General features: G+C 42.5%; 2 protein-coding genes across 2 annotated transcripts in view; both read left to right on the plus strand.

Moving 5' to 3' along the window:
• The window catches only part of EED (embryonic ectoderm development), a gene marked incomplete at its 5' end in the record, with an annotated part of 15,966 nt that extends 10,649 nt beyond the window's left edge, over positions 1-5,317 (plus strand). Inside the window, 2 exons of the mRNA XM_015823920.1 lie at positions 3,446-3,519; positions 5,132-5,317. Of these exons, the coding sequence (XP_015679406.1) occupies positions 3,446-3,519; positions 5,132-5,258 (201 nt within the window). The remainder of the gene's footprint in view (positions 1-3,445; positions 3,520-5,131) is intronic.
• A 3,509-nt stretch (positions 5,318-8,826) lies between these two features.
• Positions 8,827-14,543, plus strand: HIKESHI (heat shock protein nuclear import factor hikeshi). The gene is made up of 5 exons (XM_015823921.1): positions 8,827-8,962; positions 10,805-11,042; positions 11,811-11,962; positions 12,541-12,659; positions 14,180-14,543. The coding sequence occupies exons 1-5, from the start codon at positions 8,933-8,935 to the stop codon at positions 14,232-14,234; spliced, it is 594 nt and encodes a 197-aa protein (XP_015679407.1). The 5' UTR covers positions 8,827-8,932; the 3' UTR covers positions 14,235-14,543.

The following is a 14,543-nucleotide window of genomic DNA, read 5'->3' on the forward strand; positions in this document are numbered from 1 at the left end:
TTCTCTGTGGGTGCCCCCACCCTCTGGAACGAACTACCCCCCGAGATCCGGACGATTCCGGATCTCCTATCTTTTCGCCGCGCCCTCAAGACATGGCTTTTTCAGCAAGCGGGTCTGGCCTAGGGAGAATTTTAAATAGGGACAATTTTAATTAGAATTTTTAATGGTAACACAGCGGTTAAATATTTGTTTTTAATTGGTTTTTATTGGGGATAGTCTTTGTATTGTTTTAATATGCTGTAAGCCGCCCTGAGTCCTGTTGGGAGAAGGGCGGCATATAAGTTTAATTTAAAAAAAAAAAAAAAAAAAATCAGGATTAAACAGTCCATTTGTGTATAGGAGGGGTCTTCAAACTTGGCCCTTTTATGACTTGTGGACTTCAACTCCCAGAATTCCTCAGCCAGGCACGCTGGCTGAGGAATTCTGGGAGTTGAAGTCCACAAGTCATAAAAGGGCCAAGTTTGAAGACCCCTGATGTATAGTCTTCATTACTGAATGCCTCTGGGTGATATACGGGTGAATGAGAAACTAAAAGTAGTCCTCAAGTTACGATGGTAATTGGGACTGGGACATCACATGGCTGCTTCACATAGCAACGGAAATCCAGGCAATCCTAGTTGCCCTCATAACCCTGAGATGCACCGGTTGTTAAGCAGAAAGCAATGAGAGCCGCAGGTAAGGAACACGGGATACTGCCAGAAGTTATGACAGGCCAGACGCAGACCAAATGGAAGTTGCGGGAGGGTTTGTTTAAATCTCATTGACGTATTTCAGATGATTTTTCTGTGACCCAGGAAAAGCAATTCAGGTGTTTAAAATAATATTGGCAATGGAATGAGAAAAGTAAGTCAACAGAGCAGATAATTCAGACTTCATTCTCACCCGTTAGCAGTGCTCTCTGTTGTGCCAATCCTGTGTTTCCAATGTATTTTCTGACATGAAGAATTCAATCTCTTGATGACTATAAATAAGCATTTCCACTATGGAAAAGAAAGCTTAGTACAGTACATTTTCACGACTGGGGAATGGGATTTTTCTGGAATAAAGAATGCTAGAGGTTTCCAAGGTTTTGTTTTGTTTTTTTAAGAAAAACACAGAATGTAAATGGTTTCTGCAGTTCAGAATCTACACATGTTCTTAATAGAGAACATGCTTGGCTGTAGCAAGCTATGACCTTATTAGTACACAATGACCTACTTTTATATGTTTGAAGCCTTTGAATCAGCCTTGACAAATTTCTACAGCTTCGTTGGCAACGTTTTTTATAACTGGCGTGCTATTGCTTCATTCCTAGGACAAAAGAGAGAGATTTTCCCAAAGTCACCCAGCCAGTTTCCATGCCCAAGGCAGATCTAGAACACGGGCTTTCTGATTCCTAGTCCAGCGCCTGAACCACTAGACCAGGGGTAGGCAACCTTGGCTCCTTTATGACTCGTGGACTTCAACTCCCAGAATTCCTGAGCCAGCATGGCTCAGCTTGGAAACCTCTCCCTTTCCCCTCAGCATGGCTGGCTCAGGAGTTCTGGGAGTTGAAGTCCACGAGTCATAAAAGAGCCAAGGTTGCCTACCCCTGCACTAGACCAAACTGCCTCTATATTTTACTGCATATGCAGGCCCCAAAAGCAATATTAATTACAATGGCTTCTTCACTTTTCAGACTCTTATCAAATCTGGTGTGTTGCAGCTGTGTTGGCAATTTCAAGGCAGTAGTCTACACTTCTGGAGATCACTAAGCAGGAGAAGGGTGACCTAAACCAGGGGTCCCCAGTCTTGGCCACTTTAGGACTTGTGGACTTCAACTCCCAGAATTCCTAAGCCAGCATGACCTCTGACTTAAACCATAATGCGTAGTGTTTTAATGAATTTCTTCAGTTGAATGTTCAATAGTACAAAATATTTTACTCTTATAGCCTTGCTGGAGAAATTGGGAGAAGGCCATGAGCATAAACTTCATTTATATAGTAATTCTCCGCTTACAACCACAGTTGAGTCCAAAATTGCTCAACATAGTTATTAAATGAGTTTTGCCCCATTTTGCAACGTTTCTTGCAACTTTTCTTGCCGCAATTGTTAAGTTTATCACTGCAGTTATTAAGTTAGTAACATGGTGATTAAGTGAATCTGGCTCCCCATTGACTTTGCTTGTCAGGAAGTCACAAAAGATGATCACATGACCCAGGAGACTGAAACTATGAGCATCCAAATTTTGATCAAGTGACCGTGGAGACACCCCAACGATTGTGTAAAAAATGGTCATAAGTCACTTTTTTCAGCGCTGTTGTAGCTTCAGTCACGGTTGACTACTGAGAATGAAGCCTGATTGAATTATCTGCTCTGTTGACTTACTGTTCTCATTTCATTGCCAGTCTTATTTTAAACACCTGAATTGCTTTCTCTGTTTCCCAGAAAAGTCATCTGAATGACATCAATGAGATTTAAACAGCCCCTCCCGCAACTTGCATATGGCCTGCACCTGGCCTCACCTACTCCCCTGCAGCACTGTGTTTCTTGTCTTTGTAAGTCCTTGTCTTACAACAGAGGTCTTCAAACTTGGCCCTTTTATGACTTGTGGACTTCAACTCCCAGAATTCCTCAGCCAACGTGCCTGGCTGAGGAATTCTGGGAACTGAAATCTACAAGACATAAAAGGGCCAAGTTTGAAGACCCCTGTCTTACAACCACAACTGAGCCCAAAATTTCTGTTGCCAAGCAAGACAGTTAAGTGAGTTTTGTTTCTGCTTATGACCTGTTTTATGCAGTTGTTTAGTACCTTGGTTAAGTAAGCTTGGCTTTTCCATTGACTTTGCTTGTCAGAAGGTCACAGAAGGTGATCACATGATCCTAGGATACTGCAACTGCCATAAATATGAGCCAGTTGTCAAGCGTCTGATCACATGACCCTGGAGATGTGATGGTCACGCAGTGTGAAAACGGTTATAAGACACTTTTTTCAGTGCCATTGTAACATCAAACAATCATTAAATAAAGGTTGTAAGTTGAAGCCTACCTTCACATTGCTAAACCATAGTTCAGGACCATGGATAAAGCCATTTCTTAAAAATGCTTATAAACATGTAGAGCAGTGTTTCTCAACCTTGACAAATTTAAGGCATGTGGACTTCAATTCCCAGAATTCCACAGCCAGCAATGCTGGCTGTGGAATTCTGGGAGTTGAAGTCCACATGCCTTAAAATTGTCAAGGTTGAGAAACACTGATGTAATGATTGTTACTGAAATGTAGTATACACCTTGAACCATTTATTTGGTACAAGAATTAAGCTCTAGGCATTTATTGAGTTGCCTGAATAAGAAGGGTTTAGATATAGGTTTGTTGAAGTAAATATGAATTACAACACCAGGGAGTAGGCTGTGGTATTAAACAATATATTTTAGATCCTTTGATCCTTGTCTCTGTGATACGTGATTGACTGCATGTATCTTCCAGATGCTGGCATTGGGCAATCAAGTTGGCAAACTCTATGTATGGGACTTAGAAGTAGAAGATCCACATAAAGCCAAGTAAGTACATATAAATCTTTGGCATTGTTCCAATTCTTGTAAGCACTGAAGCTTACATGTATACCTCTTAAACTGTAATGTTTAAAATTGTAGTTGGAAATATTGTATGCCTTTTGACAATTAAGGGAGATACCACTATAAAATAACTGGGATACAAGAACCCACATGCATCCCTTAATAACTTAATCTATGTATGATCACCCTTTTATTTCTGATTGAGAATATATAATAAACGCTCAGTGTAATCAACTGATGGAGGGAAAGAGTGTCTCTTAAAACAGGGTATCCATTAAATCTAAATACAACTTCACACACGCAATGCTTTTTATGCATATGTAAAATGGGAATGGAATTTTGTCCACGTGGATTTTTCACCTTTTATATGTGCTTAAAATAGGGACTAGGCTTTATGAATCCATGGGAGTATACAGTATATTGACACATTTTGGCTATTGCATCTGAATTTCTAAACAAGTATTTGATAGATAAAAGTCAGCACTTCATGATTTTCTAATACGCCTGTAACAAATTAAGGATTTCCAGAACCTGAATCTTTATAGAGGGCGTAGATTTACCTGATGTAAGCCTTTCAGGGTCATTTACCAAGGCATACCTTTATCACAATTCCCAAAAATTGAAGCCTACATTACAGCATATAACAACAACAACAACAATAATAATAATAAAGTTGGAAGGGACCTTGGAGGTCATCAAGTCCAACCCCCTGCTCAGGCAGATAACCCTATACCATTTTGGACAAATAGCTGTCCAGTCTCTTCTTAAAAACTTCCAGTGTTGGAGCATTCACCGCTTCTGGAGGCAGGTTGTTCCACTGGTTAATTGTTCTAACTGTCAGGAAGTTTCTCCTTAGTTGTAGGTTGCTTCTCTCCTTGATTAGTTTCCACCCATTGCTTCTTGTCCTGCCTTCAGGCGCTTTGGAGAATAGCTTGACTCCCTCTTCTTTGGGGCAGCCCCTGAGATATTGGAAGACTGCTCTCATGTCCCCCCTTGTCTTTCTCTTCGTTAAACTAGACATATCGAATTCCAGCAACCGTTCCTCATATGTTTTAGCCTCCAGTCCCCTAATCATCTTTGTTGCTCTTCTCTGTACATGGTAGAAGTCTTTTTTCCCCTTCTTTCTTGCATCAGCTTTTTTTTAGCCTGGAGAAATACTTATTTTTGGATTAATCCATGTCTTTAAACCAGGATCCAATTTTTCAAATTCATTAGATTTTGATTTATCTTATGTGTAGGCATAGTATTCAGTGAGTTTGTGGGAAGATGACCTGTAGTGGCGCATCAGTTAGAATGCAGAACTGCAGGCTACTTCTGCTGACTGCTGGGGCCAGCAGTTTGAGTTTCACTGGCTCAAGGTTGACTCAACCTTCCATCTTTCTGAGGTCTTTAAAATGAGGAGGACCCAGATTGTTGGGGGGCATTATGCTGACTCTGTAAACCACTTAGAGAGGGCTGTAAAGCACTGTGAAGCAGTATATAAGTCTAAGTGCTATTGCTATTAAAATGAAGTTTAAAAAATTTAGCTTCTTTCCTGTGTTGTTCCAAATGCTTGCTTTCTTGCAAGGAGACTTAACACTTAAATTTCTTTTAATAGGTGCACAACTCTTACTCATCCAAAGTGTGCTGCTGCCATTCGACAAACCAGCTTTAGCAGAGACAGTAGTATCCTTATTGCTGTGTGTGATGATGCCAGCATCTGGCGCTGGGACAGACTTCGATAAATTACGGCTTCCTGAGACTTATACTGCTTTTTTGCCATAACTTCTCACCTGCTGATCCTCTAAACCAGTGTTTCTCAACGTTGACAATTTTAAGGCATGTGGACTTCAACTCCCAGAATTCCACAGCCAGCATTGCTGGCTGTGGAATTCTGGGAGTTGAAGTCCACATGCCTTAAAATTGTCAACGTTGAGAAACACTGCTCTAAACCACTTTCAGAGTAATCTTTCTTTGCTTCTGTCAACAGCTGAACTTAGAGATGTTTACATTTGATTTGATAGCATTGTCTTTTTTAAAAAAAATACTGCTTTTTTAAATAAAAAAATATTTTTGTACATTTAAAAAAATTATTTTACTTTTGGTGTTTGAAAGCTGGAGAACCTCCTCTGTATTAAATAGATATTTGCTATGTTGTATGTTTGTGAGCTAAAAGACAAACAGATAAAAGTTTGTGCATTTGAGAGAGACAGATTTGATAAGATAAAGAATGTTATTTTATGTAGGATTCTGTTTTCTTCTAATGTGGGCTTCGTTATTTTCAAGTAGCTAGTTTTTAACAATGAAAACCTGCTTGAAAGCGTTGTGTTATCTGAAAAGTCAGGTATTGTGACTGAATCAGGCTTACCATAATTCAAGCAAGGTTCCCACTCATGCCTTCTTCCCTTTATTACTAGAACTATTTTTTTTTAACAGTATATAAATTAGCCTACAATGTATACAGGTACCAGCATTTAGCTCTCTTTTGCAGGAATGAATGTTAAGGATACAGGCTTATTTTAATGTGAATTGGCATATAGAAACAGCTGATTGGAGTGGTCAGTTTTATTTTACTCCTCTCCTGCAGCCCCTCCTTTTATTCCATTCCCCCTGCCCTAGTTTAGTTTTTCTGAAAAGTTGTGCATTCATTCAAAAATTATTAGGAAGCAGGGATAAGGACTTTACAGAAATGCAACGTATTTATGAAAGCAACTTAAAATGTTTTAAAGCTTCCATGTGAACCTGAAAGAAAAGATCTAGCTGTGTTATGGTAGTAGTTGCACTATGGCAGTGGTGGCGAACCTATGGCACGTGTGCCAGAGGCGGCACTCAGAGCCCTTTCTGTGGGCATGCGCACCATGCTCTGGAGATGGCAACCATCCCTCTTCAACCAGGCGCCCGCTAACTCACTGAGGTCCCATGTGGCCGGATGCATCCCAGCACGCCTGGTTTCCCTCCCCTCCGTCCCGTCCCTCCTGGCCTCGTATGCTCTCCTTTTCCCAGGCACGACCCACTGCATCGCCTCCTCAGCTGTCGGCTATCCATCCAGCTCAGAGTGGCTTCTCTGAACTGCTGGCGGCAGGCTGCGGAGCCCCAGAGTGCACCGGTCGAGGGGCCGGCAGGCTGTGGCTGCTGACGGACACTGTCGGCCCCCATGCGTTCGCTGGCCTCTGTGTGCGGGGGGGGGCGATGGTGTCAGGTAGCAGCCGCCCCGGCCCCTGCCTTGCCTTGCCCTGTGACAATGGCACCCCCACCCTGCTTCGCCTTGCCTCACCCCGCAGGATGAGCCTCCTGCCCACCGCCCCATCTGCCAGAGACCCCCCCGGATCTCCCCCAAACCTGCCCAGCCCCCCCAGGCATACCTCCCCATGAGCAACATCGAGGTGACCATGCTCACTTTGGCCACCCAGTCTGCCATGACCACCACAGCCACACCCACTTAGTGGGCCACACCCACCTGGCACCCGGTGATAAATAAGTGGGTTTTGGGTTGCAGTTTGGGCACTCTGTCTCTAAAAGTTTCACCATCACTGCACTATGGAATCAACTTCTCAATATATTTGAGAAGACACCCAAAATAAGAGGTACAGTTCTATTTTCTATATATTTATATTCTATTTTCTTTCAGCAAATCAATGTAATATATACAAAGCTTATTACTCCAACTTCCTTCCCCCCTCCCCCAGCAACAACCCTATAAGATTGATTAGGCTGAGAGAGAGATGTTACACATACATGTAAGATAAACTACCTGCCAGGAAGAAAATGTGAATGTGTGTAATTTGGCAATTAAATAAAAATTGGAATAGTGTGTATAATTTTTAGTCTTAAAATTGCTTGTTTTGAACACTTGTAGTCACATCAATTTTTCTTTACTTTTTTTGCTATGGGTAAAGTAGAACAAGCTGTGTAAACCAGCTGCTCGGTTAGCCCAAGTATATAAGAACATAAATTCATTAAAATATTTTTAGCTTGTTTAAATTGGGATTTGAAAAAGGCTGCAATTTTTAGGTTTTAGGATAATCTTGTCTAATACATTAAGTACAAGTAGTCCTTGATTTACGACAAGGGTCTTCAAACTTGGCCCTTTTAGGACTTGTGGACTTCAACTCCCAGAATTCCTCAGCCAACGTGCCTGGCTGAGGAATTCTGGGAGTTGAAGTCCACAAGTCATTAAAAGGGCCAAGTTTGAAGACTCCTGACTTACGACCACAATTGAGCCCAAAATTTCCATTAATAAGCAAGACAATTGTTAGGTGAGTTTTGCCTCATTTTATGACCTTTCTCACTACAGTTGTTAAGCAAATCACTGTAGTGATTAAGTGAATCATGTGGTCATTAAGGGAATCTGGCTTCCCTCATTGACTTTGCTTGTAAGGTTACAAATGGTGATCACATGATCCCACAACAGTGTTAACTGTCATAAATACATGCCAGTTGCCAAGTGCCTGAATTTTAGTCATGTGACTATGGGGATGCTGCAATGGTAGTAAGTGAAAACCCATAAGAAGTCACTTTTCCAGAGTCCTTGTAACTTCAAATGGTCACTAAATGAATGGTTGTAAGTCAAGGACTACCATAGACGCGCTGTTTTTACACAAGACCTACCTTTTCATTTTGCTTCAGGGAGAATGAAGAAATGACAAAAATTGGATCAATAGGCCTGCTCTTTGACAGCCTGGAAGAACTATTATAGCAGTGTTTCTCAACCTTGACCATTTTAAGGCATGTGGACTTCTACTCCCAGAATTCCACAGCCAGCAATGCTGGCTGTGGAATTCTGGGAGTTGAAGTCCACATGCCTTAAAATGGTCAAGGTTGAGAAACACTGTATTATAGGGACAGGAAAAAAAATGGTAAATGCGGAGACCTCCACTCTTGATGCTTTTTGTGCAACCAAAGAATTCTGTGAAATTGGAAAGCTTGCGCACTCTCCTGGCAGTAGAAGGGGATAGCAAGGTTTCTATTTGCAGGGTGATGAGAAAGCTGCAGTCCATAAGTTTCTTTTCCAGGACGGAGGAACTCCTACAACTCCTAAGTCGGAACATAAAAGTAATACACAGTTTTACAAAAGAACTTTATTTCTTTATCTCTATGCGCACACGCGTCCTCCGCCCTTTCATAGGCTCAAGCCTACATTTCCCAAAAGGCCTCTTCGGCCTCCGGAGCGGAGATTCCTGTACAAACGAACGGAACTGTCCTGCGCTGCATGCTGGGATATAAAGTCCTTTCTTCGTGTGCTTCAACCCATGCTTTCAATAGTTTTCTCCTTCCGCCTGCCCCGGATGTACTTCCTTGGGGCGGGGTGGAGTGGGGGCGTCACGGAGGGGCACTGGGGTGTTCGTTCGGGCCGCTTGTAGGTGTCTAGAAAGGCCACCTCGGAGGACCAAGCCGGGGTGCTGGCGCCGCCGCCGCCGCCATGTTTGGTTGCTTGGTTGCGGGGAGGCTGGTGAGTGGCTCCCGCCTGTGGCCGCGGAGGACGGAGTGGGCGGGCTCCTCGGCCCGGATCTCCATGGAAACGAAGGGGAGGGGGAGAGAAGGAGAAGAAGAGGTGACCATGGAAACGAGAGGGCCGGCTGGCCCTTTGGGGTTTCTATGGTGAGCGATGCGCGGGGCGACTCTTAAGCACCGCCTCTTGCGGTTTGGGACTCGATGGGAGGACGAGGCGCCGATCCGGTGTCTTGAAACTACAACTCCCATCACCCCTCGGGCAGCAGAGGCTGTTGTGGGGTTGGTAGGAGCTGTAGTCCCAATGCCTCCGTTGGTGCCTGAGAGGGAAAGACTAGGCAGGGTCTGAAGTGATGTGCAACGTGTGACGGGAGTTTACACACTTACATTGAATTTATGGAAGTTTTCAACAGGACTTATGCCTTCCTTAACTGAGTGTGATTAAGGAAAAAAAAAACCAGCTCAAAAGATGCAGTCCCTTATTTTGTGTATTTCTGAGGGGGAAAAGCCTGCACCTGTTGGAACTCCTACATTGGACATGAGGCTCCTACTGCTGCCTGCTTCCTCTCTTCCACGGCCTTTTTATAGAGCTTCCCCGAGCCTAAATTCATCCTTTAGGGATGACTTCAGAAAGTGGCCTCCTTCACCCCTATTTGCACAATTTACATTGCAAATTGGGACTTTGCACAAAAGATTGCAGCCCAGTATTCCCAATTAGATGTTGTGCTGCAATCTTTCATGCAAAACCTCTACCTTTTCAAGGTGGAGTTGTGCGAGTGAACCCAATGTTTGCATTCTACTGTAACCAATTTCAGTATAAAAAATATGGGTCTGAACAGTGAATTAACAACTTTTGGTAGTTGTTGCAGACGTGGCCGTTCCTTTCACTGGCCTTTTCCTCACCGATTTTGATACATCTGCATTTTCAGTGCAAATCACTTTTTCATGAGTTGGACTGATTTGTCAGGTGGCTTAGCATGTTTGACTGCTAAAACCCAGAGTTAGGGTCACGTTGAACCTGCTAATTGTGAGGTGTTGTGTTGGAGAATGTTCTCTACACCTGTTATATGTGAATTATACTTAGCTGATCTGTCTTCTGTGCAGAAGGCTGAAGCAGGGATGAATCAAATTGCACAAAATGATGCATTGGCATCATGTGAACCAGTTAGCCTGACTCAAAATTCGCTCAGTGGAAAAAAGGGTTCCCGTTTAATGCTCTACATGGAGCTGGTCCCAGTGACTGACCCAGATTGGATCCTGCAACATTATCCTGGGACACATATGTTTGCTTTCATCCATGAAGCTTCAATTGGTTCAAAATGTGGCAGCCTGTGTGGTTTTGTGCAAATCTATAGTTGGACTTGTGTCACTTCTCCTGTGGGAGCTGCATTGACTGCAAATTTGCTTCCAGGTTCAATTCAAGATGCTAGTTGTCACCTTTAATGCCTTTCATAGCTTGAGGCCAGGCTATTTGAAGGATTGGGTTTTCCCGGTTACATCTACCACCAGAGCAGGGATGCCGGGGATGTTACAGGTCCCCTACCTTAGTGGAGCCAAAAATAAGGGCCTTTTCTGTGGTGACTCCCTCCCTGTGGAACATCATCGCTGTGGAAATAAGATTGGCCCCCACTTTGACACTCTTTTAAAAGGCCCTGAAGACATGATTTTGCCTGGGACCCAGGGTAATATGGAGCCGATCAAGTGACTGGTTTGATTGTTGTCATCACGGGTTGGAGTTTATTATGTTTTTATTGGGGTCTTACTTCTGTAAACTGTGCGGAAACACTGAGCATTGGACGGCCAAATATATTTTCCAAATAACTAAATAAACTTTCTTTTATAGGTTCAAACAGTGGCACAGCAAGTAGCAGAGGACAAATTTGTGTTTAACTTGCCCGACTATGAGAATATCAATCATGTGGTGGTCTTTATGCTGGGGACTGTACCCTTTCCAGAGGGCATGGGCGGATCAGTCTACTTTTGCTATCCTGATGAGAATGGTGTACCCGTGTGGCAGCTCCTTGGATTTGTCACAAATGAAAAACCAAGTGCCATCTTTAAAATATCTGGTCTAAAATCTGGTAAGAGAAGGGAATACAAGAATTGGACCCTGTATATAAGTATATGTTACTGCAGGGCAAAGATGAGTAGTCTGCATTTTTGCAGATTCCTGAATTCCCCCCTCCCCAGGATTGTGCCTGCCCCCAAACTTTAGAACTTAGAGCTAAACAGATGTGCCTCTAATAGAACTAACACTCTATTTGACCAGGAAACATTGGAAGCCAGTTTGGTGTAATAGCTAAGGTGCTGGCATAGAAACCATAACACTAAGTTTTAATTCACCTTGGGCCTGAAAGCCAGCTATCGTAGATGACTTAGGACCAATCACCAGGAGACTGTGAGTTCACAATTGAGGCCAAAAGTTATGTTGCTATGTGAGACATTTGTTAAGTGAATTTTGCCCCCATTTTACGACCTTCATTAAGGTGATCGCATGATCCCAGGACACTGCAACCGTCATAAATATGAGTCAGTTCCCCCGTGTCTAAATTTTGATCATGTGACCATGGGGATACTGCCACAGTTGTGTGAAAAATGGTGATAAAGTCACTTTTTCAGTGCCATTGTAACTTTGAATGGTCACTAAATGAACTGCTGTAAGTCGAGGACTACCTGTATTTTAATGTTTCATTAATGGTGGCTGTAGGCTTTTGTTGTTTCATGCCACTGCAGTAACTGATGTGTTTCCCTCCCGTGCAGTCTTCTGTGTATTTGAAGTTACTTCAGAATTGTGCTTGCGTTGAGAAGAAGACCAATGCGTTAGGGTCGCTGTGGTGTGTTCCTTTTAGGTAAAGGCAGTCAGCATCCATTTGGAACCATGACCATCCCCCAAATGCCATCTGTGGCCCAGATTGGGATTTCTGTGGAGCTGCTGGAAATCTTGGCTCAACAGACTCCTGTAGCAAGCGCTGCTGTATCATCGGTCAATTCATTCACAGAGGTGATTGAAAATATAGTTTTTTTTCCCTTCAGTAGAACAGTGTTTTTCAACCTTGGTAAAATAGAGCAGAGTAGAGCAGAACAGAATACAACAGAACAGAATAGAGTGTAGAGTAGAAAATGGAATGGAATGGAATGGAATGGAATGGAATAGAATAGAATAGAATAGAATAGAATAGAATAGAATAGAATAGAATAGAATAGAATAGAATAGAACAGAACAGAGAACGGAACGGAACAGAAAGGAATGGAATGGAATGGAATAGAATAGAATAGAATAGAATAGAATGTGGAAAATAGAATAGAATGGAAAGGAACAGAACGGAACAGAATAGAGCAGTAGATATTTTGAACAGCATTTTGAGAATAATAGAGATGGTGTTACATGTTGGTTTTCTACAGTATATCATTTGGTTTATTACTGTCTTTATTATTGTTTTGTTTTGTTGTTGCTATTAAACATGAGAGGTCCTTATGGCAATGTTCAAATGCATAAAGAATAGCTCGCTGTTCTAAGAATTGCAGCAGAGATGATTACATATGTGGAAATTCTTAACACGTTTTGATTATTTTTTTCAGTTCACTCAAAAGATGTTAGACAATTTTTATAACTTCGCATCATCCTTTGCTGTCACTCAGGCCCAAATGACACCCAACCCATCAGCAGCTTTTATTCCTGCAAATGTAATTCTGAAATGGTAAGCTACAGTTCATGTCCTGGTCCTTACAGCCATCACAGCATCTCCTTGTCACATGATCAAAATTTGGGCGCTTGAGAGCCAGCATTTATTTATGATAGTTGCGGCATCCTAGAGTCATGTGACTTCCATTTCTAGATGGCTTCTGAGAAGCAAAGCTTGTTTGGTCTAGTGCTGTGGTGGCGAACCTATGGGACGCGTGCCACAGGTGGCACACAGAGCCCTCTCTGTGGGCACGCGTGCCGTCGCCCCAGTCCTAGGCCTTCAGCCGGGTTTTATAAAACCTTTTCGCTTTAGGCCTCCGCCGCCGTGTGCAAAAAAAAAAAGGTTCAATCAATTAATTTCAACTTCTCGCAGGAAAAAAAAAAGATCTAGCAAAGTTGGAATTGATTGATTGAACTTTTTAATTCCCACCCAGTCTGCCGTTACCACCACAGCCACGCCCACCCAATGGGTGACGCCCACCCAATGGGCCACACCCATCCAATGGGCCACGCCCACCCGGCAATACATAAGTGGGTTTTGGGTTGCAGTTTGGGCACTCGGTCTCTAAAAGGTTCGCTAAGTCACCAGGCTAGAAAACAGGAGACCATGAGTTCAAGTCCTGCCTTAGCCATGAAAACCAGCGAGGTGATTTTAGGCTAGTCATTCAGCTCAATCCACTTCACACTGTTGTTGTGAGGAAAATAGCAGCAGGAAGGAGTACTATGTGTTTTTGTCACCTGGAAGAATTATTTGTAAAAATATTAAGGTGGGACATAAATAAATAAAATGATGCACTGATTTTGTTTGCAGGAACAGTCTTTGTCATGTGGAAGAGCAAGCTGTGTCAGCTATATGAGCTATACAGGAGATGTGATAGTCTCTGAAATAGTTGGAAGATGGCTTTGTTTCCAGTACGGTGCATTGAGTTTCAGTGCTGGAGATTAAGAGAAGTCTTAGCGGAAATCTCTTCGTGTGTAGAGAGAAAAAATAACAGAATAGCAGAGTTGGAAGGGGCCTTGGGTATATTTTTAAATATTATGGTATCGCTGTTTTATTAATGTGCCTGTTCACCGCCCTGAGTCCCGCAAGGGAGAAGGGCGGTATATAAATCAAATAAATTGAATTGAATTGAATTCTAGTCCAACCCCCTGCTCAAGCAGGAAACCCTATACTATTTCAGACAAATGCTTATCCAATCTCTTATTAAAAACCTCCAGTGATGGGGCACCCACAACTTCTGGAGGCAAGCTGTTTCACTGATTAATTATTCTCACTGTCAGGAAATTTCTCCTTAGTTCCAGAGAGTTGCTTCTCTCCTTGATTAGTTTCTACCCATTGCTTCTTGTTCTGCCTTCAGGTGCTTTGGAGAATATATTGACACCCACCCACCCACCCTTCTTCGTGGCAGCCCCTTAGATATTGGAAAGGGAAACATTATCCTTAACTTGAGATTGCCACCAATGTTAAGCATACAAATAGCCTTGTTACAAAATTTTAATTTATCCACATCTTCTGTTTCTCCCCCTTTCTTTCAGGTATGAGAATTTCCAAAGACGACTAACTCAAAACCCTTCCTTTTGGAAAACATAATCCTGAGTTACTTTTCTGGGAGTTCACTCAAGCAAGCAGATAAGAGCTTAAAAGATGCAATAAGCCGAGCCTGCTAAAGAACATCTGGATGAATTCATAAGTTTGAGATGAAGGGAGGGGGAAAAAAAACCCCTCAGCTTTTCTAACACTTCGGGGACTTTGGCTTTAAAATTAAACCATAAAGAGTAGTCATTGCAGCGGTGTCCTGTTTTCCAGTTAAAAACTGTAAACTGAGAAACCTGTGATGTGTACAGGAAACATGCTCAATAATATTAACCAGCATAAACCTTTTGATTTGGTTTTCCTTTC

This window comes from Protobothrops mucrosquamatus, unplaced genomic scaffold, assembly GCF_001527695.2.
Source record: "Protobothrops mucrosquamatus isolate PMUCROS unplaced genomic scaffold, P.Mucros_1.0 scaffold2049, whole genome shotgun sequence".
In the NCBI taxonomy this organism is placed as follows: domain Eukaryota; kingdom Metazoa; phylum Chordata; class Lepidosauria; order Squamata; family Viperidae; genus Protobothrops; species Protobothrops mucrosquamatus.

Bases quoted from the DNA above. Each gene is read 5' to 3' on its own strand.
- HIKESHI (XM_015823921.1), top strand. From the start codon at position 8,933: ATGTTTGGTTGCTTGGTTGCGGGGAGGCTG. The intron at 11,043-11,810 runs GTAAGAGAAGGG...TGTTCCTTTTAG, and splicing joins AATATCTGGTCTAAAATCTG to GTAAAGGCAGTCAGCATCCA. The intron at 12,660-14,179 runs GTAAGCTACAGT...CCTTTCTTTCAG, and splicing joins GCAAATGTAATTCTGAAATG to GTATGAGAATTTCCAAAGAC.